The sequence below is a fragment of the Hesperophylax consimilis genome, chromosome 7 (genome assembly GCF_061612785.1).
Source record: "Hesperophylax consimilis isolate HC1 chromosome 7, BYU_Hcon_1.0, whole genome shotgun sequence".
Lineage (NCBI taxonomy): Eukaryota > Metazoa > Arthropoda > Insecta > Trichoptera > Limnephilidae > Hesperophylax > Hesperophylax consimilis.
Window position 1 is genome coordinate 15844556 of NC_142842.1, and position 21701 is coordinate 15866256.

Consider the following 21701-nt stretch of genomic DNA (forward strand, 5'->3'; position numbering starts at 1 on the left):
AAACGATTTTTTTTTTAAATCTGGCACCACTGTTCTGGAATCAAATAATTCCTTTCAAGGGAGAATAATCTGTCCTCCTTCTAGGAATTAATTACGTTTTTTCATTCAACTTTTAGTAGACTACCAGAAATTATTCTAATTCAATTTAACAGTTCATTGATGACGATAATGATGCCACGCTTAAGATGTTGACTTGACAGCTCTCAGGAAATTCATTTTTACTAAATTGTGTTATATAACTTCTTGTTAGAGTAACATTCTTTAAAAATCTGAAAACCATTTCCGAAATACTCTAATGATGTCGCCTCACACAAAGAATTTTTTTTTTACAAACGACTAAAGCGTATTGAAGATAGAACTAGAAAAAGAATTTTTTGATATTTCATATTTTATTTTTGAATATTGAATAGTAATACTGAAAACCTGCCTAGTCCTGCAGCACTCCCATTCGAATTATGAATTGTGTTGAATCGTGTCTCGTTTGACATCATATGACACCATTGCACACGTTTTCCACAAGTTCATTTCGAAAGGTCAAAACTTCGTCATTTTTGAAGAAATCCAAAATTTAATTTTACCTTCGTGTTTTAACTCTTCAACTATAATAGATTTACTAAAAAAGTAAAAAATTGGGCAACGACGTCATCATTATCACATTCAAAAGACGTCCATAAAATCTGACGAAACGTATTTTTTTTTAATTATTGAAGACAATATTAGCGATTTCTAAACGAAAATCTGAAACAGAAAAATCAGAAAAGGATACAGTTACATCTAGGGCTCAAACACAGAACCCTTGCCTTGCCGGGGCACAGCTCTACCACTGAGCTAATGGGACCCCATCCCCTTCGGTCATATTTAACTGTATCATACTTCAAATAAGAACTACCAACATTGTCTTCATTTTTTCACGGCACATTTTTTTTTATTGGCAACTATCTTTATGTATAATCGCAAGATTCAATCCGAACTAAATGCAATCTAGACAACGTCTTTTTTAGATAAACCTATATATTTTTTTTAGTGCCCCGGCAAGGTAAGGGTCCTGGGTTCGAGTCCTAGATGTGACCGTATCGTTTTCTGATTTTTCTGTTTCAGATTTTCGTTTAGAAATTGCTAATATTGTCTTCAATAATTAAATATTACAATTTGAGGTTTTACTCAATAATGTTAATCCAAAAAGTGAATAAAGTTTTTTTTTTGTTTATATTGGCATGCAATTGGTTTTTAAGAGATGATTGCTTTGTAGCATTTTTTGGATTACTAATTTACTCCAACTAATTTGATCAATAATTAAAAAGATTGAGTATTTAAGAAAAAAAAATACGATTATTTAGAAATCTCAAGTATTTCCATCGTAAGTACCTAATCATTAATAAATTAACAACCCCATTCTAGTCAAAACTTTCATTGTTTTTCCATCAGAAAATATAGAAAATAATTTGGAAATAACACATGTTTATTATAATATTATATTTAATGGAATTAATTCGAACCACAACATTTTTAATGATTTAAAAAATATAATTCTTATGAAGAATGGCTAAGAAATTCTCTACAAATTTATAATTGAGTTAAATCTAATAAAATAATAGGTAATTGATATATGTAATCAATTTGTAGCTCATTCAGGAACGTTATGTTTGAATTTTTCATCCAATAATTATTATTATTAAAATGATTGTTATAAATTTAATTTTCAAGGAAATTTTGTAAAAAATTAGATTAGGGAAATACGTAATGATTTCTTAGACAACACAATAAGCATATCATCATTGATGTCGGCAAAATAATGGCTCATTATAAATTTAACAATGCTCACTAACGAACAAAGCATTCGTCATATTCCACATTCCAAAACCCGACTTTACTGTCAGATCGACTACAGTACAATATTATAACGTAACACGTAGATGTTAACTCGTTACTGTGGAACTTTCTAAATTGGCGAACTTTGAATGTTAACTAACGGAATAACGACGTGTTTTAATTAACCGTATGACCAAGCCAGTGCACTTACGTCTCGTCTTTCTTTGTTCACAGTTAATATTTGACGCCTTCAACGTGGGCAGATACGAACCCTCTGCTTTGGATGGCTGCCCAGACGGCTATATGCAGTTATCAGAACTTGGAAGACCATTCACAGGTATTTTCTCATTTCAGAAATGTAATGTTGCTCTTTGATGTTAGGTAACAAACTTCACTTCTATAAAGGATGCAGCAAAACAGACATTGCAGTTTTGAAGGGTCGTTACAACCCGTGTGGTTAGGGTAGGTACCTGGAAGGGGTCTTATTGTGTCGAGAGGGTCGTGCCGTTTTCAGTCGTTACCATGGTTTGGTCAGGACAACACCGGGGCTTCGCTGTCCGCACGTTTCTTGAAATTTTAGTAGCCACCCAGCGGGCCTTATGTGAAGCTACCTGAATGAAAATGTTTTTAAACAAACTCTTAGAAAAACTCAAGGATTGAATTTGGGAAGAAATCTCCGCTATACCCGTTGAGATGTGGCAAAAATCGCCTTCATCATTGCATCGCTTTTGGGGGCCATCATATTTCTGTTGTCATCTACAGGACTTAAAATGGCATGATGTACCAAGTAAAACCCATTTCTGTATGTTGCGAGGTTTTTGAATAGCCCTTCAAAACTGCATTGTCTGTTTTGCTACACCCTGTATAACAGGGTTTTTGGTTTGAAAATTTGGTCGCCTAGAAATGTTTCAGATGCATTAATTAAATACTGCGAGTAAAATACATCTTGACCTTGATATTTAATAAATAATCGAGTATTTTTATATGAGTCTTTTTATAAGCCCAGAAAAAAATAATGTATAGGCCTATGAAAACTGCTTAAAAGTTCACAATCTCTATTTACGAACCCATTTTCGGTTATGATTTTATTGTATAATGTGGCAAATTAAGTTATTTATAAAATTATGGGAAAAAAATAAATATTTATGCCTGAACATCCACAAAATAAAATAAAAGGCACTTTTTGGCCATGTTTTTTTCTTGCATAAATCAAAACAGGCGGATGGTGTTAAGCGGGAATTTAAACCTTTTCGCCATCTACGTAAGGGTTGTTATTGATAGCGGCTCAATTTAAAATATTACACGACGTAGTGCATCGCCTTAACCTAATCCAATATGTATTTAATTTTTAAACAGTATAGATAGATAAAAAATCAACATGTGTAAAACTCGAAAAGTTGTCAACCAATATCGCTGAAAGTTTGTTCTGATAGTGCCAGGAGTATTTACCGTAGATACTTACGTTGTTAAATTGTATGAAACCGTTAAAACAATATTCCAGGAAATTATGATTTATCGTAAATCGCACTGAAACTGAAACAGATTATTTTTAGCCTTAGTTCTAGGAGGGATGTCGCATTATGGCTGATAACTTATAGGCTTCTAAACGGTATGTCCGGGATAATTTCACGGGCCGCCAATACAGGATTTTGATTCTTAACAGGTGCAGAACTAACTTATCAATGGGATATTTATGATGCTCCTGGGAAGACTCACTAGGTTATTTAACTGCCTCGCAGGATATGTGGATATTTTCCACTTGTCCTACAATGAAATCAAGCACGAAATATTATTGAACCTTTATCTGTGTGTACCTACGTGTAACCTTTTTCCCAAATGTATGTTTGCATATGTTATAGTTTTATATGTTCATAATATGTTTATTATACCAAATTTTGACGGCCTCAGTTATCGAGGGGTAAGACTCTCGACTAGCAAACTGAAGGTCGCGGGTTCGAAAGTAAATTTTATTTCATTTATTTATGTTATTTCACAAATTATTCACTTAAAATAACATATAGTATATTTGCGGCACGTTCCAGAGTGGAAGATACTCTCAGTATCGCCCTGGTGAAAGACCACCATTCTGAATTGAAACGTTGCTTGAATGGCTTTGGTCGTGTTTGATGACCAGATTTGAATAGCCGGGTACTTCCCTAACTTATTTTTCCCTATCTCCTTCCCCTCCCTACTAACATCTGAATCAAAAATACCTAAATTGAAGATGCCATAATCTCACTGGTTTTAGCCGGTTGGAAGCAATTGGAGCTCTTGCGAGGTTTCACATTTACAAAATTGTGTAATTTTCTCTATCGCTTTTCTAATGCTGTGATTTTTATAATGTTTCTGAAAAATAAAATAAATTCATAAAAATAAAACTGATTTTACGTTGTTTGGTTTTCTTGGTATATGTACCATTTGGGATACATTTAAAAAACATTTGAATACATCGTTTACAGAAATTTTTATTTTCGTTATAATTGAAGATATCTACATCGGTGAGAATATTATCAGTTGAACATAATATTACAAGCCATTTCAAGGAGCGTTAGAACTTTGAATATTGGACGATCCGGAACGTGTAGCAAATATCCAATGTATTGTTTTAAAATGACTTGAACCGCGACCTCCGGATTGCTAGCAGAGATCAGTATCCCTCGAATCATACACCTGAGAAGGTTAATGTCTTTTGGATTAATTTGCAGTTTTTTCGAGTGCCTCCAGTGCCATCCAGATTAAAAACTCTGTTATTTGTGCAGTACATTTTCAACGTGTTGCAGTATGGAAGATACTCTCAGTGTTTTTTCAATGTCATCTTTGGGGATGGTGTGTGAAGGGTCTTGTTAGGAAAAGGAAGGAAAGAAAGTTCTGGGAAGGAAAAGGGAATGAGGGGTGGCTAGGAATCTGGTGGTCAATGCGTTCAGGATTGACAGATGTACGAATCCTTCCCTCTCACATGCGGTAAACGAGAGAGAGTCCGGCTGGAGAGGTCAAGAGGCCTCCCTCAACCAGTCTCTCCAGATCCAAACGCATAATCCGCCTAGACCTAGCCAAACCTTACCCCCTAATTTCAGGCACCCCTGCTAAGTCACGAAACGTAGCGAACCTCTTGCGGGGACCTATGGCAGTGGTTTTATAAATTCTATAAATGGTTCCCGGGGCGGCGGTACCCATACCCGCCTCTCCAAATTGAAGTATTACCCTAGTGAAAGACCACCATTAAGAATATAAACGTCACTTCAAACGGCTTTAGCTGGGTTTGGTGACCAGATCTGAATAGTCACGTACTTCCCAACCTTACTCTTCCCATCTCCTTTCACTAACTACTACTTTTAGCCATACAACATACACCAATAGGGGAGAGCCAGAGTCTTTCTGGCTCCGAACGTTTGGGAACTGTTGGTTGAAAAGTAACTAATTATAACGTAATCTTTTTTAACTCTCATTCCTTAGAACAATTAAACTTAGTTTCGTAGAAGTTTTTTCTTTAATATTGATACAATGTTGCAAAATTGACAAAGAGTGAAAGGAAAATCTTTTATTACGTGCTTCTAGAAAAAAAGTATTTATTTTGAGAGATTAGTTATACGCAGGTCTAATGTTTATTTTGCTATCTTGAAATTACGTTTACCAAGAATTTATTGTTTCAGATTCTTTACAAGATTTGTAAGGGTACCTAATTGTTTGCCTCGTGAAAAGCAATTTAATAATGTGAAGTAGGTTATGGTTTAATTAAAATTTGATTCTAAGCTAAGATTTGGAGTCAGGACGTTAGGCAATTTTGAATAAATATTTTGGATTCGAGTAACAATCAGAGTTCCAAATTAAAATTTTAAGCTATATTATTCAACACCGAAATGTTCGTTTTCCTATCACAAAACATTAAGGCGATGCACTACGTCGTGTAATATTTTAAATTGAGCCGCTATCAATAACAACCCTTACGTAGATGGCGATAAGGTTTAAATTCCCGCTTAACACCATCCGCCTGTTTTGATTTATGCAAGAAAAAAACATGGCCAAAAAGTGCCTTTGATTTTATTTTGTGGATGTTCAGGCATAAATATTTAATTTTTTTTTATCATTTTATAAATAACTTAATTTTCCACACTATACAATAAAATTATAACCCAAAATGGGTTCGTAAGTAGAAGATTATGAACTTTAAAGCAGTTTTCATAGGCCTTAACGTTATTTTTTTCTCGGCTTATAAAAAGACATGTCTAAAAAATACTCGTTTATTTCAAAGTATGTATTCTACTCGCAGTATTTATTTAAAGCATCTGAAACATTTCTAGGCGACCAAATTTTCAAACCAAAAACATATTTGCATTTTGCATTACTACGTATGGCATCGCCTTAACATTAATTCTACTAGTACTGCATTAGTACATACCAAGAAAATATTTTAATAATTACTATAATAGGCTAATTTATAAAGAATCTCATCAAATTTTTGGTAAATCTGGCCCAAAACCAGAATGCAGGCTTTACGTATGAATTAACGGGTTTCCTGATAAACTTACTACTAAAAAATACTAATATGTTATCATGGTTTAGGAACACGTGTTCGTGAAAATCCAAATATTTTTTAATTACTTCGAAAATTCTTTGTATCGTTATGATCTTAAAAAATAAAGTTTCTTTGTTTGTACTTTAAAGCTATTGAACACTTTACAGCGTAATCGTAATTTAAATAACTTCATATTGCTCGCCATACAATCCCATACAGACCTGTCACACCCAAAAATATGATGTGATATAAGTGTAGGCGTGGCGACGATATGCGCTGTGATCTGCTAGCCAGGCTATATTTTAAAATAATGCGACCCTCTCTCCTACACACGGCAAAAAAAGAGGTCCGAACAATTTACGGAGCGCCGATATTACGCGGCTGTCGTCTGTCAAAGTGACCAAACAAAGAAATGATATTGATCTGAGGAAGATTATAGCGTAGTGTGTCAGCCAACATATAATACGTACATGCCAAGCCCAATTATGCGCGCATAATATAGCGTAATGTGTCTAAGGCTTCAAACTACTGTACCGATTTCGCTGAAAATTTCAAAGCATGTTCTAAGTATTGCCAGAAGTGTTTGGAGAGTAGTTTAAATGGTAGAAGTAGTCGAGGACGCCCGACGATGATTTTATTTTTGCATGGGAAAGAGATACGTTTTGAATCGGAAATACCAATTATTTGAAGAGATTCTAAATAAATAAGCAATAGTCATTTTTCTCATTGCAATGAGTAATTAACTTATAAATTCATACAAACAGAGAATTTATTAAAACGTCACAAGTGCACACACTTCTCACGACAACATAATAACATTGGATATAATACGTGAAGAAGTATTACAAAAAAACAGAACGTACCTAGATATTTCAGAATTCTTCATTTTTTGAAAATATTTAAGGCAGAACGTCCAGACCAACGATACTCAACCTTTTTCTTCTGCGGGCCACATTCATATGTTTGTAAAGCTACGCGGGCCGCAACACTACACTGGTATGACAAAAAATATCATGAAACCCACTACCCCCGTTTTCTTTGGAAAACCATTTGAGATTTATAAAAATATAACCAAAACAGAATAATAATAGTACATATCACTTATCAGCATACCCATCGTTAAAAATTACAATAGTGAAAAAAATAAAACTCAATAGTAACATGTATCCAAGCGTTTATTTTGAAATTAGTGTGATTTTTGACATTGGGATAAATTTTCAACAATTTTAGACAAATCGGGTTTATAATTGCTGCATGCTATCATCAATACGTCATCTAGGTGAGAATCAGTAAGTCGATCCCTGTATACGTTTTTTTGCATATTTCATTTTGGAAAATGATGACTCACAAAGATATGTTGATGCAAACAATGTGAGGAGCAAGCAGGCACAATTTTTGACGGTCTTGTATTTTTCAGGAACTAATTCCCAAAAATTAAAATAATTATTTTATAAGACACCAAAAAAGCTATCGTATCCGTGTTCCGCGTAATGTTTACTTGAAATAAAGGCTCAACACTGTGACTGTGACGCATTTAAGTTTGGAGCTGTCAAAAATTTATGTGTTGTCACGAGCAAAATTATTTGCGCGCATATTTGTCTGTAAAATCTTTGTTTTTTGGAGATAGATCTAGCGTGTGCAGTAGCAACACTATTATACCAGATCTGATGTTGACACGACAACGACTATCCTCTTCGGGTTTCAATGTCTGTACGTCAAAGTGGCAATTAATCTCAAATTAACGTGATATAGAATGCCAAATTTTGTAAATCATGTTCCTGATATTAAATGTATTGAGGGCCGCACAAAATAGCTTGACGGGCCGCAGGTTAAGTATGACTGATCCAGACGGTCGTCCCAGGGACACGCAGAGAGCGTGTGGAGAAAATTGTCCTGATGGACCATGTTCAAAACAGCAAATGGTACCCAATTGTTTTTATTTGGGAGGCGGTTTTCAGTACCGCCACCCCGGGAACATTTATAGGATAACCAACACTTATGCCAAGTGGGTCGCTACGTTTGGTGATTTAGTAGGGGTTCCCGTAATCATCGGATGAGGTATGTTTAGGATGCGCCTGCCCTCCAGCTGTGTAGCGTGCCAGATGGAGAGAGGCTGAGATGGGGAGACCCTTTGACCTCTCCAATTGGTCTCTCGACCCATCACCTTGCGCCGCATTGGGAAGCATATAATCATATGTCCGTAACTCCTGGACACACTGATTCCTAGATGTTTTTACCTTCCCAGAACCTCTCGTTCGTTTTCTTTAAAAAAACACTCCACACAGTATCTTAAAATATGACATAGGCCCTGAGGGAAATTAATGTCCTCTAGGCCTCCTGTGTATAGTGGGGTTAAAGTAAAAAAAAAATGCAGAAAAACACTTTTGTTACTAGTCCATTAGGTTATACCGTGTTTGAAATATCTGCATCAAATTTTAAAAATGATGGAACATAATTCAAACAAATGGACGTTGGGCACTTACAACAGACTCTAGGGAAAATCGGTTAAGTAGACCCTTCCTTGTCAAAAGCGACATTTCAGCTTAAATTCAAGTTTATCTGATAGCAAGAAAAACAAAAAATTTAGGCAACTGTAAATTTGTTTGTACTTTTCATTTCCGGTTAAAGATTAAGACTGTTTAAGTGGTTTAGTAAAAATATTTTTACAAATGTAAAATCGTCGTGTTTATTTGGTCTTTCTTATTTGCAGTTTTCAATATTATTAAACGATTGTTTGAAAACACAATTGTCATTGAGATAGTGACGTTCTTTTATACAAATTGTATAATTCCGAATTTAAAATACAAAAGTTTAAAAAATATACATTTAAGTAGGTAGGTATTTTACAATCTGTTTACAAACCTTATGATTTCATAGGAAAATTTTATATTGATTTATTAATAGAGAAAATTATAAACATATTTTTGGACGCGAGTTCTACTGTTCACAGAACTACAGTATATTTTCGATTGGAGATAAATCTAACCATCCTTGAACATTGGTTTAGAATGATGATTTTCACATTTCGTGGTACAAACGTTTTCGAAACCCGGAATACAGTAAGGAATCTACGTCATGCATTACTTATACCATCCCCAAAACTTCGTCCATTACTCAACGAGGAAAAATAATGTAAATTAATTTATAAATTTTTAATGAATTGTTTTGATGTTAATATATTCTTTTGTAACCAGGGGGATCGTGGTGTGGCTCCTCGTCGGGTTATGCAGTTTACTATAGCGAGACCTCTACGATCACAGTCTCCGTAAAACTGTTCCATTCCCGCCCCAGTGCGCCATTCGACTTCAAGCTGCGATACAAGTTTGTCTCCCAGATGGAAGCCATTGTGAGGTATGTATATTTGCAGTACGCATGTTAATTCAAGGACAAACAAGATGCTGTTTGTCGTAAGAAAATGTTGAACATTTGTTCTTTCTGAAAACTGGTGTTTTATCCTTATGAGCTTTCATAAACCCAGTTTGATTTATTAGAACTCTCCTTGAATATTATGTTGAAAGCTTTGTGGATTAAAGACTATTAGTGTTAATTTCAGGAAATTTGTGTTGCATTTCAGGAGTCAATTTCTTATTATCTTTGCAAAAAAAAATTTATGATATGAAATTTAATAAAATATACTTACAAAATACATCATAAAGACTACATTATTAGAGGTTCCGTTTAGGACGTTAACAACAGAAATCTTTAAGCAGTTCGACTTTTCATGTACATAAAACCTCCACATAATCATTAAACCATAGACAAACCAAATATACCTTAGTGTAATCTACCTCTGGACAAAGAAGTTATATATTTTTGCTGTAAAGTTATTATATGGTAAACTTCCTCCTTGTATCAAACAAATTAAAACAGCAAAAAATTATATTAAGACTATCAATTCTTGGCTCAAAGAAGTATTAATTGACTATTATTTAGAAAATTTCGTCGTAAAAGTTACTGAAAAATCCCTACCCAAACCATGACGTTGAAACATAGAAATCGTTGAAAATCTAAAACCTAGCTCCCCTCAGTGCAGTATTTCCAGTGAGGAGTACTATTAAAATATTCTTCGGAGTACTATTAGAATATGTAATATAAATCTTCTTAAAATGTCAAAATTTTAATCAAATAATTGTTTTTTAAATGTGTCCAAATATTTTTTTTTAACCAAAACTAGTTCACTTCAAAATCAAATGATAAGCCACATCTTCCGATTTTATTGATGGTAGTTATAGTTATTCAATGTCTTCAGGTTATTTGTAACCTGGAAATGTACATTTCGTTTTTTTTAATGCATGTTCTATAATATAAATATGTTCTGCGGTAGAAAAAATAAGTAGCACAAATCAAAAACAGATCCCATGTTTTTTCGCATTAAATAGTTTGAAATATTCTATTTAAATTGAGATTCGAATTTTGAATACGACGTTAATAAATAATTATGAATCCGTGATTTTATGTGGTTTCCATGATCGTTAATTTTAATGGTTGGCAATATCAGATAAATGCTATCGTTTCTGTAGATTCATCTTCGTATAAGAAGCCAGGTCAAGTTCAATGATGCCCGATGAAGGTTGAAGTGGTATGTTCGAAATTAATCAATATTGCAAAAAAATATATTTTAGTCAAAATATGTAAAACCATGATTGAAGTACGTCATATTCTATTTTTTATTTTATTTTATTTATTTATCAATATAAAGTTTTATTACACAACTTTTTCGACATCTGTCTCACGAGGGTACACCTGTGTCGAGACAGACGTATTCAGGTACTTAAAGATTACTTACAAAAGGGCTATTATAAAATTATTGAATCTATTATTTTATTGTTATGTATGATAAAATTTTTGTATTTTATTTGATAAATAATGACTTTTAAAGGTTAATGCTGCTAATAATGCTAATAATATTTTTTTTCGTGAACATTACTTGTCAAAAACACAACAATATTGTCTTAAGACAACATAGATTCGCTATTGGAAAATATGTCAATGGAAACAGAGGTTGGCTTATCATATTTTTCTATAAGACAACAAATCCTTACGTCGACCTTTGGGACAGATCTATCAGCTATTTGGATCTAGTCCCAGGGGTGACGGGTTTAAAACCCAGTTAAAACAAATGATAACTAGGGTAAAATCACATTCAGAATTTTAATAAATTCAAGGCCACGTAGTAAAATAAATATTTCACATCGTTTCCAGGGAGGAAAATATTTCAGAACCACACAATATATTAACACTTGTTAGATAATGGGTTTCCACGGACTCAAACCGCGTAGGAAAATCAAATATACAATATTTTCGACTACCGGGCTAGCTCTAGCGGGTTTCGTGTCTTCAGTTCTTTTTTAAGGAGAGATAACAGCCGCCTCCTATAGGTAAATAACACAATCTTATTATGGAGCTACAAAATGCCTTCAAGAAGACCTATATTATAGCACTTGAATCTACGCGTAGGAAAAGCTTAAATCTCTTTGTGAACGGTTAAAAAAGTAGAAAATGATGTTAAATTTATTGGAAGAGAGCAGAGACAGAAATAAACAGAATAAAACTGGAACGATACCATAGGGCGATGATTTTGTAAACGTTTAGAGTGGCAGCAGCGGCAAATACTGACTCGAAATACACTAGTATTGGTTATCTTAATATACCGGAGAAGCGAAACAACCTGTGCTCACGAAAGCTAGGAACCAAGAGAGCTCTCCTCGCCCGCACCTCTGGGGATCCAGAGGCTTAGCCCCGCCTCCCCTGATAATGGTTACATCCACTTTGAACGCAGCCACGGGGTTACCACATGAAAGAAATTAAATATACAAAGTACTTGATTTCAAATAAATATTGCGGGGTTGAATTTTTTTATTTTGAGAAATTTCATTTCATAACACACCATTTTTCTAAGGACACCTTCAACAATCGGAAACATAGATTTCAACACGCCTTTTATATATTTTTTTAAATAAATTTCTTAAAGATACATTGTACACTAAAATTAGATTATAATAGGGCGAAGTAAAGAGAAGCAATGTATCCAAATCAATTTATAATTTAATACGCTCTTCCTCATCTCCGTCCTATTTTGGCGAACAAATAAAGACAAAAAACTGGGGCTTAATTGTACGAAGTTGGTGTGGAATGAGAATTGAACGGTATTGAAAATCTTTTATCTTAAATATATTCACAATTTATTTCAGTGGGGCAGAGACAATTCATGGTCGGGCCCAGGCAATCCCATTTAGAGGTCCCTAAACAATAATAATACAGTTACATTTACTGAATGATTATGTCCCTACTATGATGACGGTTACAATTACCGTTTTAACCATTGTGATTTAATTAATTTTTTCGTACTAACGAATTAATTTTGTTTGACCGGGCACTGCCTCCTTCAATGCAGAGTTTTCAAGTTACTACATATATATAAATATATCATTTTACTATTATTATACTATACCTATACTATACCTAGATTACTATTATTATACTGTACCTCATTTTATCTACCTAGATGTCATATTATTTTATAGCATCAGACTTTGTGTATGGTATTACATAAAGTTATCGCTATTTGCTGTAGTGATTTTTGTATGGTATTACATTAAGTTATCACTATTGGCTGGAGTGCTTTTTGTATGGTATTAGATAAAGTTATGGCTATTTTCTGGAGTGCTTTTTGCGCCTAAAATGATTGGGTATTTTTGAAAGATTTGGTTGATTTTTTTTCCTTAGAATTTGATTTTAAACACACTGTTTGTTTGCTAACAGCTACACGTGACATTCATATACTCCACAAGCAAAGATAATTTTGAAATACTCTGACAAACATTGCTTTTGCAAATCTGAACGAGTGTTAAGCATGAATTTCGTTAGGAATTGGAATAATTTGATACTTTAGAAAACCATAGTAATCACAGAGTAACTAAGAACTCCAATTTATCAAAATTCTCCATGAAACTTTGGCGAACTTGAAGTAAACACAAAACCAATCATAAGATTGAAACCAGAAATATTTTCAGCGGTGTTCGTTTCGTCGCCTTGCAGTTAGAATTCTCACTTTTGTGAAAATTCAGCTCGGGCGCGGCGATTGGAGTCCGACCCAAAAAGAATTCGCTGACTGAGAGATGCCTAGAATTGTTTGTGAAATTTGCGGAGTAAACTAGTGGAGCGGCCCAACGCCTCGCGATTTGTTTTATTTTTCCAGTTTCACTTTCACAGAAATTCACAGGATTTTATTTACGCGTTTTCATTTTTGTTTTCAATTATTGGGCAAAATTTGACACAGAGGAATTATTAAATTGCTGAATTTTCTCTATGAAAATTTCGCGCAATAATTTTGACAGATATTTTTGGACGTAATTAATTTCTGTAAGGTATAATTGTGTAACTTCTTCAGAACTTTTATAAATCTCTTTTCCGAGAAAACCAATAATTTTATGTAAAATGGCCAATGTCAGCTTATTAGAATTCTAACATTAAAAATTGGCATAGGGAAGGGATTTTTTGTTTTTTGGGGGCCAATGTTAAAAATCGAAATTCGCTTTTCTTATATTTAAAACATGATAAAATAAGCAAGTTCTACATAGGCCTCGATAAATTTGATAAACTATTATTGGTCCCTTTAGAAGCAAACCACTGAATTCTTTGAGGCTTTTAAATATGGACGTCCTATTTCGATTATCGTTGTTATTAGATATCACATGTACTTGTACATCTCATTGATTAGAAAATTTGAGGCATTCCTTGAAAACAAAGTGATTTCTGATTACTTTTTAGTTCCTATTTTTCAACATTACAGCGTCGATAAAATTCAAGCTAACCTATACAATGCACGGAGAAAAATGAGTTTAACTGATTTATTAAAATCCTGTTAAAAACGTAATGGCACGCTATTGACTAACAAACTATCAGTACAATCAGAATATATTTGAACACGTGTTCACACAGTTATGCTTATACTAGTAAATATAAAAACGAAATGCGAAAAAATTTGAATTTTTATGAACATGTGTTCCGATATCCCCACAACATATTCGATTTTTACCGACGTTTGTTAGGAAACCTGCCAAAGGCCTGCAGTCCCGTTTTTAACAGGATTACGAAGAAGAAAAAAACAGGTTTTAAACAAATTAGCGTTAAAATATCGATAAATTTTTTCCATGCTCGCTTGATAACGAAAGTGAACCGGTATTTCACTCATCGTTAATTAATCTAAGTCTACAAATACAGACCTACCTAAATACCATACTAAAACCTACTTTGAAGGAATTTCTCAAAATTTTGTATAAAAGAAACCGTACTTAGAGTGTTCATTTTATATTATGGGTGGTAGTTAGTATGCATTATTACCATAAATGATTTCAAAGAATTTCTGTCAAACTAGCTTTAACGCGTTTTGTAGTTTCGTAGTTATGTTGACAAGGTGTGCATTGTAAAGAATATTCAATGAACAAACACTTTCCGTCTTACTCATAATTTATAATACGGAAGGATAAGAACAATTTAGTAAAAAACCTTACCCACAATCGTCCGCATTCGTATTGCGTATATCGGTCATAATACGGCAGTATTAGTGGCTGACCCTCGGGATTAGGGACGTATTACGATCGTATTAAGATGGAGATCGCGGACTTTATTAAAAATCTGGGTGATTTAACTATTATCAATCGGTCGCGCCATGAAAATTTACAAAAGCAGTAAAGCTCATTTGCAGCTGTCATAGAAATGTTTTAAATCGAAATATCTATTTACCAAAGCAAATACAGAACGCATTATCAAATTTCGAAGCAATTCAAAATTTACCGGGTCATAGCTATACCGGGTATATGACATCGAAAATGTTTAACACTCGTGAAGTTAGCAACTAAACGCGTAATTTGAAAATGACCGTATTTTTGAGGATTAGAACAAGAAAAATCTTGCTTAAATATTATTATGAGTAAAGATTGCTAGTAGGCGTACTAGGGAATATTTATAAGTAAGACTGAAACAGTTAACATAAATTCCCACAGGAGCAAATGATGATTAATAATAAGGGAAATCTGACAACAGTAAAGGGAAAATAGGTGAAATACTAGACGATTACTGGTGGAAACGTAAATCCGATAGTAAATCCGATAGTTCAAAGGAAAAAGGCACATTTGAATAGTTCGTTACAGCATTTAGCTGTTTTATTATATTTATTTACATTGAATTATTTTGAATGAATGCAAGGCTAATGGTAAATAAGTTAATGATTGAAGACGTCAGGAACGCCATGAAGGAAAATATGATATGATTAAGTTAATCAAATACTTTAATCGGGCCAAGTTGAAATCAGAGATGGGCACTGATTGTTGCTATGACTCTGTAGCGGGCCAGAAATAACTGCTACAAAGTGAAAATATCAATAGCGTTCATGAGCATTGAGCAATGTATTACTGTGAATCAGAGGTCCCCAAACTTTTTTGTCCTGTAGACTACGTTCCGAATTTTTATGTATTGTAGAAGTCAAAAGTTCTGTTAGTATCAAAATAGGCCAGTTGAAGAACTGAAATTATAAAGAACTTTCACAGAACCTGAAAATCCCTTCGAAATTTAAAGAATTGTTAAATTTTTTTGAAACAACCTAAATTGTGTAGGTCTATCCTCTCTGTTTACTACAGAAAACGGCGCGACGGTTAGTGAGTGAGTTTATTTTATCTACTCTTCGAAGCTGAAATTTTGTCCAAATAAGCCGTACGTAATTGTTGACAAAGAGATGTTTTTTTCTGACTCTCCAATGTTTTGTTCTAAAAAATAAAATCCATAATGAAATAGCCAAAGTTTAACGTCTAATTCAATTGTTGACAATTTATTTTATTTTATCGTTAATGAAATTTTACCGTTTTATTAATTGGAGTAACCTCAATTACCAATATCGATTTTCTCGGTGGAAAATAAATTTCCAAAGTAAATATTTTTTTACGTGATGCATCGTGTCGTATAATTGTATATTTTATTTTCTGTGGGAACTTCTTTTACGCTTTTCTATCACGATAATTACATCTTTGGTCAGTTTTACGATGCGTCCAGGCCGCGAGAAATGAAACTGGCAGTCATTATTTTGTTAGTACATGCCAACCCATATTCTGCACCTATACCAGCTCATTGGACAATGGACACCGGCCGCGCAAAATGGGGAAGAATTTGCTTTAGTTTGTGTTTGTCGTATCTTCGATTTGGCAAGGCTGAGGTCCGGGTTCAGTTCCTATAGGCAACCGTTATCTAATTTTTCAGTTTGACATTTTTTGTTCCAGTGTCATCGTTAATGATTAAAATATTACAATTTGTGGTTTTACTCTTTAAGTTATGCCAAAATAAAAATATTCATCTGAGATTTGAAAAAAAGTCAATAGATGTCACACGTTAAATAAAAATTGATATATTTTTCCAAGACACTATCTCGACTGCATTTAGTTCAGGTAGAATCTTGCAATCGTACAAAAAGTTAGCAGTCAATAAAAATATGAGTTAAGATAATGTTGGTAGCTGTCAGTCGACGTATGAAACCGTTAAAAATGACATAAGTTGATATGGTCGAATTAACACAGTGGTTAGAGCACTTTTTCGGCAAGGAAGAGGTCCCGGGTTCGATTCGTAGATGCGACTGAATCTTTTTCTGTCTTTTCTATTTCACGTTTTTCGTTTGAGAGTCGTTAATATTAACTTCAATAACTAAAACATTGAACATTATTTAAACCAAAGAGGATAACACTATTTTTATGGGTACATATAGATAAAAATTTTGGTATTTAGTGATGCATATCGGTAATAAATTTGCAACTGGAATAAATATAACAGTTCTATAAAAGAACGTGATAAAATAACAGGTTAGGTGAGGTTTTGTGTGGTTAGGTGAGGATTTGGTGATGTTAGGTTGGTTGTTTGTCCTCTTTATTCACCTTTATTTAATGTCATGTTTCATCACTGGTCTGTTTTGTCATGGAACGTGATAAATTATCGGTACTTAATAATTTTCAAAATTTGATTATTTCATGAAAGGATCAATCTGAAGGTGGTTTCGTAATCACAGAACTACCGAATTATTCTTTAAAACATATTTTTGTAGTCTGTTTGATATCAGAGTAGTAATTTTTTATATTTAACAGGTTCGGCACCCCAACAGTTCCACTGGAGCGTGGCCAGGTATCTCCCGGGACCTACTGCACCAGGAATTACGAGGAGTGCTATAGAAAGCCCTGCAAACTACAAAGCCCGAACTATCCTGGCATGTACCCTAGGTGAGTTCAACTACATTTCAAGCCGTACATTTACATTCACGTATAATTTACTACATATTGGATGCTTTTGATTAACACTATCATGAGTCACTTTGTGTTCAGTGTTGTTGTTAAGGTTCCGTTATAAAAGTTCAAAAAAAGAAGAAGATTACTGAAGATGATTTTAAAGGAAAATATGTAAATACGAATGACAGAGGGAGCGCGCTAACTAATGGGTGTAACTAATAGGTGTAAGTAAGTAACGCTTTTGATAACATTTTAGTTTGACGGCCGGCATAGTCCAGTGGTAACGCATTGGACTGCCATTCCGAAGGTCGCGGGTTCGAACCCGGCGTGCGCAAATAAATTTTATTTGATTAATTTGTGTTATTTCACAATTAATTAATTAAAATAATATATAGTATATTTGCGGCACGTTCCAGGGTGGAAGATACTACCAGTATCGCCCTGGTGTAAGACCACCATTCAGAATTGAAACGTTGCTCCAAATGGCTTAAGCCGTGTTTAGTGACTAGATCTGAATAGCCAGGTACTTCCCCACCTTCCTCTTTCCCTTCCCCACTTACCTTCAGCCTCACAACATCCCCCAATTGGGGATGCCATAGTCTCACTGGCTCCAGACGGGAGCAGTTGGGACTCTTGTGAGGTATTCACTATAAAAAAAAAAAAACCCCAATGTTCATAAAATATATTAAAAATCTCTTGACATCTGAGTTAAGTAGCATTAAAAGAGATATTTTGAATTTCTTCAAACCTACATACATGGGACATTTCTTCAAGTGAAATGTTAAATAAAAGAACAAGAATTATTTTTCAAAATTCAATATTTTTTCAACTCGGCATGTGAAAAGAGATTGTTATAAAAATAATCAGTTAATATTTCGGTAGAAAATTCAGAGGAGGGCCGATGTGAGGTTCACTGCCACCTAAGTGCGAAAACCAAAAAATGCCCTGCATAATAATTTATAATACATAATTTATACAATCAAGCGATTGTTTGTATTTATATATATATTCACATCATATTATTTTATTGATATTATTCTTCAAAATATTAATACGGAAACATATGAGATGCTTACAGCGGTTTCATGCCATTGAATCCACCTAGATTTCGTAATTTATTTCTTATTTTCAGATATCATAAATTTTGCATATTATGACAAGGGATCGCTCAAAACGTTTCTGCAAATTTCCCATAATATTAAAAAAATCGCTCGAGTGCATTGCTATATTTTTAAACTAACTATTTTTAACCACCAACCCATTTTCCTGGTAGTAATGAAGAAGAACCAAAAATGTCTTGGCACACACTCCTTACTTTATTCACAATAATGCTTCGTCTCATACATAGTCTTCCGTTATTCTCTTATTCTGACTCTTGACATGACTTATCTTAAGTATTTTATTCACTGATGTCACGTCTTCCTCTGGTAACCCCAACTTCTTTTACTATTCAATTTTGCGACGTGTATTCTCTTGACACTCCGTTCTCATTTCGTTTGCTCAATATGAACATAATATTATTCTCGTTTTAAGAATTTATCAGTGACGAAAGCAAACATAGTAACAAAGCGAAGATGAAAATTAATAAAGCATTCATTATGATCCTCCATAATTCCTTAAACCATATCTGCCTTTCATTCATTCACAGGAAAATCGCTGTGAAAGGGAACACACCGCTCTCATACTCGTATGTGGCTGTACCTACATATTATACAGTATTTGGATTGATATGCCGTGACGTGTGACTAGTTAATCCTGAATGTTCATTGTACATTGTCTAACGAATAGGCGAGCGCCTTGTTATTATTGTGACTGTTGGATCCACACGTTGTGTTATTATTCCCAGCATATTGGGAATGTCTTATTGTGATTCACTATTTGACAACTTCATTAATTTAGAATGTTTGTGAATGGTGTTGGTGACAGATATTAAGGATGTGCAAAGATATTGAAACTAAAATACTTTAGTATGCGGAGAGAACTGAATAGGTAGAATAAGACTTTTTAAAAAACTGACTAGTTTTGTAATCTTCACAGTTTGGTAGGCGGGTTTGGGTACCGCCACCCCGGGAACCATTTATTTGATAACCAGCACCTGTGCCATAGGTCACCCCAAGTAGTTGACTACGTTTGGTGATTTAGCAGGGGTTCCGGGGTTTATCGGGTAAGGTGTGTTTAGGATGCATCTGCCCATCAGCTGCGTAGCGTGCTGGTTGGGTAGACTTACAAGATCTCTGAAAAATATATTTTTTAAGTATTTTCTCTGGAAAAAATTCAAAATATATTAAAAGAAGTTAACTTATATTTCCCTAACAAATATACTCTTGGGAGATCCCGTCCACTTTTTATACTCTGGAAGCGAGGACTTCTGCCTATAAGAACGCGCCAATCAACAAAGCGACCGAATTGTTTAAGGTTAAACGCGACTCTCGTTATAATCTACGTGTTCATGGATGGCGTTAATTTAAGAAGAGATTTTGAATTTCTCATTAAAACGAGAGACGCGTTTAACCCTGACGATTCTGCATTCAACATCGATATTTTCAACGTCGCTTACAGACAGTTCAGCAACCATCTTTTGACGAAAGTCACAAAATAGTAAAACTGCCCACATGACACTTAATTCTTACATTTGGCTGAAATTTGTAATTTTCTCTGTAATATATCGGTGCATAAACGTTTTATGGAAAACTTAAAAAATAAAATTACTATGTTCTAAGAATGGTTGAATGTATGTTGCAGTACACATTTTAAGTCCAAGAATAATGGGGAACCGATTCAAAATCGGTTTGACAAGGGTGTTTTTTTCTTATTTGCTATGCCCCTATTAATTCTATTAAATTGAAAGATGATATTTTGAGTGGTGTAAACGACGTAATGAGACTAAAAAAATTTTATTAAAGGATTATAATGATAGGCGATTTGAATGGGTTGGTGGGAATTAGACGTGATTGCTAACAGTATTGAAGATCTACAATCTCTCGTGTCTAAGAAGAACGAATTATGTATGTATGTATGAGTACGAAAACAGTGTGCAATATAGTTGTGAATTATGCATACTTGGAGCTGGTGGATGAGTTGGTGTATTTGGGAAGTATGTTAAGAGAGATTGAAAGGCTGACAGAGATATTGAAAGAAGCGTAAATGCAGGTAACTTTAGAGGATTGAACGCAGTTGGCGCTATCAAAAAAGATATCCAAAGAAGCCAAGCTAGCAGTCAACAATGGAGTGCTAGAACCTACCTTAATGTATGGCAGTGAGGCATGGAACTGGCAGAGGAAGGATGAAAGTAGACTGAATGCTGTAGAAATGAGATCCCTGAGGTGAATTTGATGTAAAACCATGTATGATTGTGTTAGAAATGTAGATTCGCAAATAATGCAAGGCTTATGCAAGCGTAATGAGTTATATTAAGAAAGGGACTTTTATTATTGCATGAAATAATAAAAAAAACTTTGAAAACAATCTATTACGTATTCATTACTAAATTATATGTGGGTTTATCAGGATTGTAAGACCGAAGGAAATTTCTTTTCAAATTGGTCAAAAAAATTTCAAAAGATTGGAGCATTAATGTGGTCGTTTTTATGAACTTTCTTTAGATCACTTTAAGCGTACAATTTATCTAAAATAGGTACAATTAAACAAATTTCTTCACATAAGTTTCAGACAATAATCATGAAATGCGCCATTGAGATTAATTATTATTTACTAAACGGTCCCTTTATTAAAAATCTATTTATTTATTTATTTATTTACGCCCTAATGGGCTTTTACAAAAGTAGTTAATAAGTAATACAGTTGTGTTACATAGTTTACAATAAATTATGATTTTTGATTAAATTAAGGTAAATTCAAATTAATAGTGTGGATTACGTAAAGCTAAATATGTATTAAGGAACATATACATATAAAAATAAAAGAGTATTCACTACGGAGTTGTGAATTCATACATCTCAAAAATAATTTAATTTAGTAAGGTTTCCCTCGTTTATTAATTAATGAAAATCGATTCAAAGTTTTTAACTGTTCGAAGCTCTCATTAGCTTAAATAAGTTTTTGTGGGAGGCTTTTCTTAAAATATTGTTGTAGTGTTGATCATGCCGCTAATCACAATA

At 33.8% G+C, this 21701-nt stretch overlaps 1 protein-coding gene across 1 annotated transcript in view; it reads left to right on the forward strand.

Annotated features, from left to right (window-relative positions):
- The window catches only part of LOC149422371 (uncharacterized), a 280175-nt gene that overhangs the window by 225419 nt on the left and 33055 nt on the right, over positions 1-21701 (forward strand). Inside the window, exons 5-7 of the mRNA XM_089633760.1 lie at positions 2044-2146; positions 9517-9673; positions 17446-17577. Coding sequence (XP_089489886.1) covers positions 2044-2146; positions 9517-9673; positions 17446-17577 — 392 coding nt within the window. The remainder of the gene's footprint in view (positions 1-2043; positions 2147-9516; positions 9674-17445; positions 17578-21701) is intronic.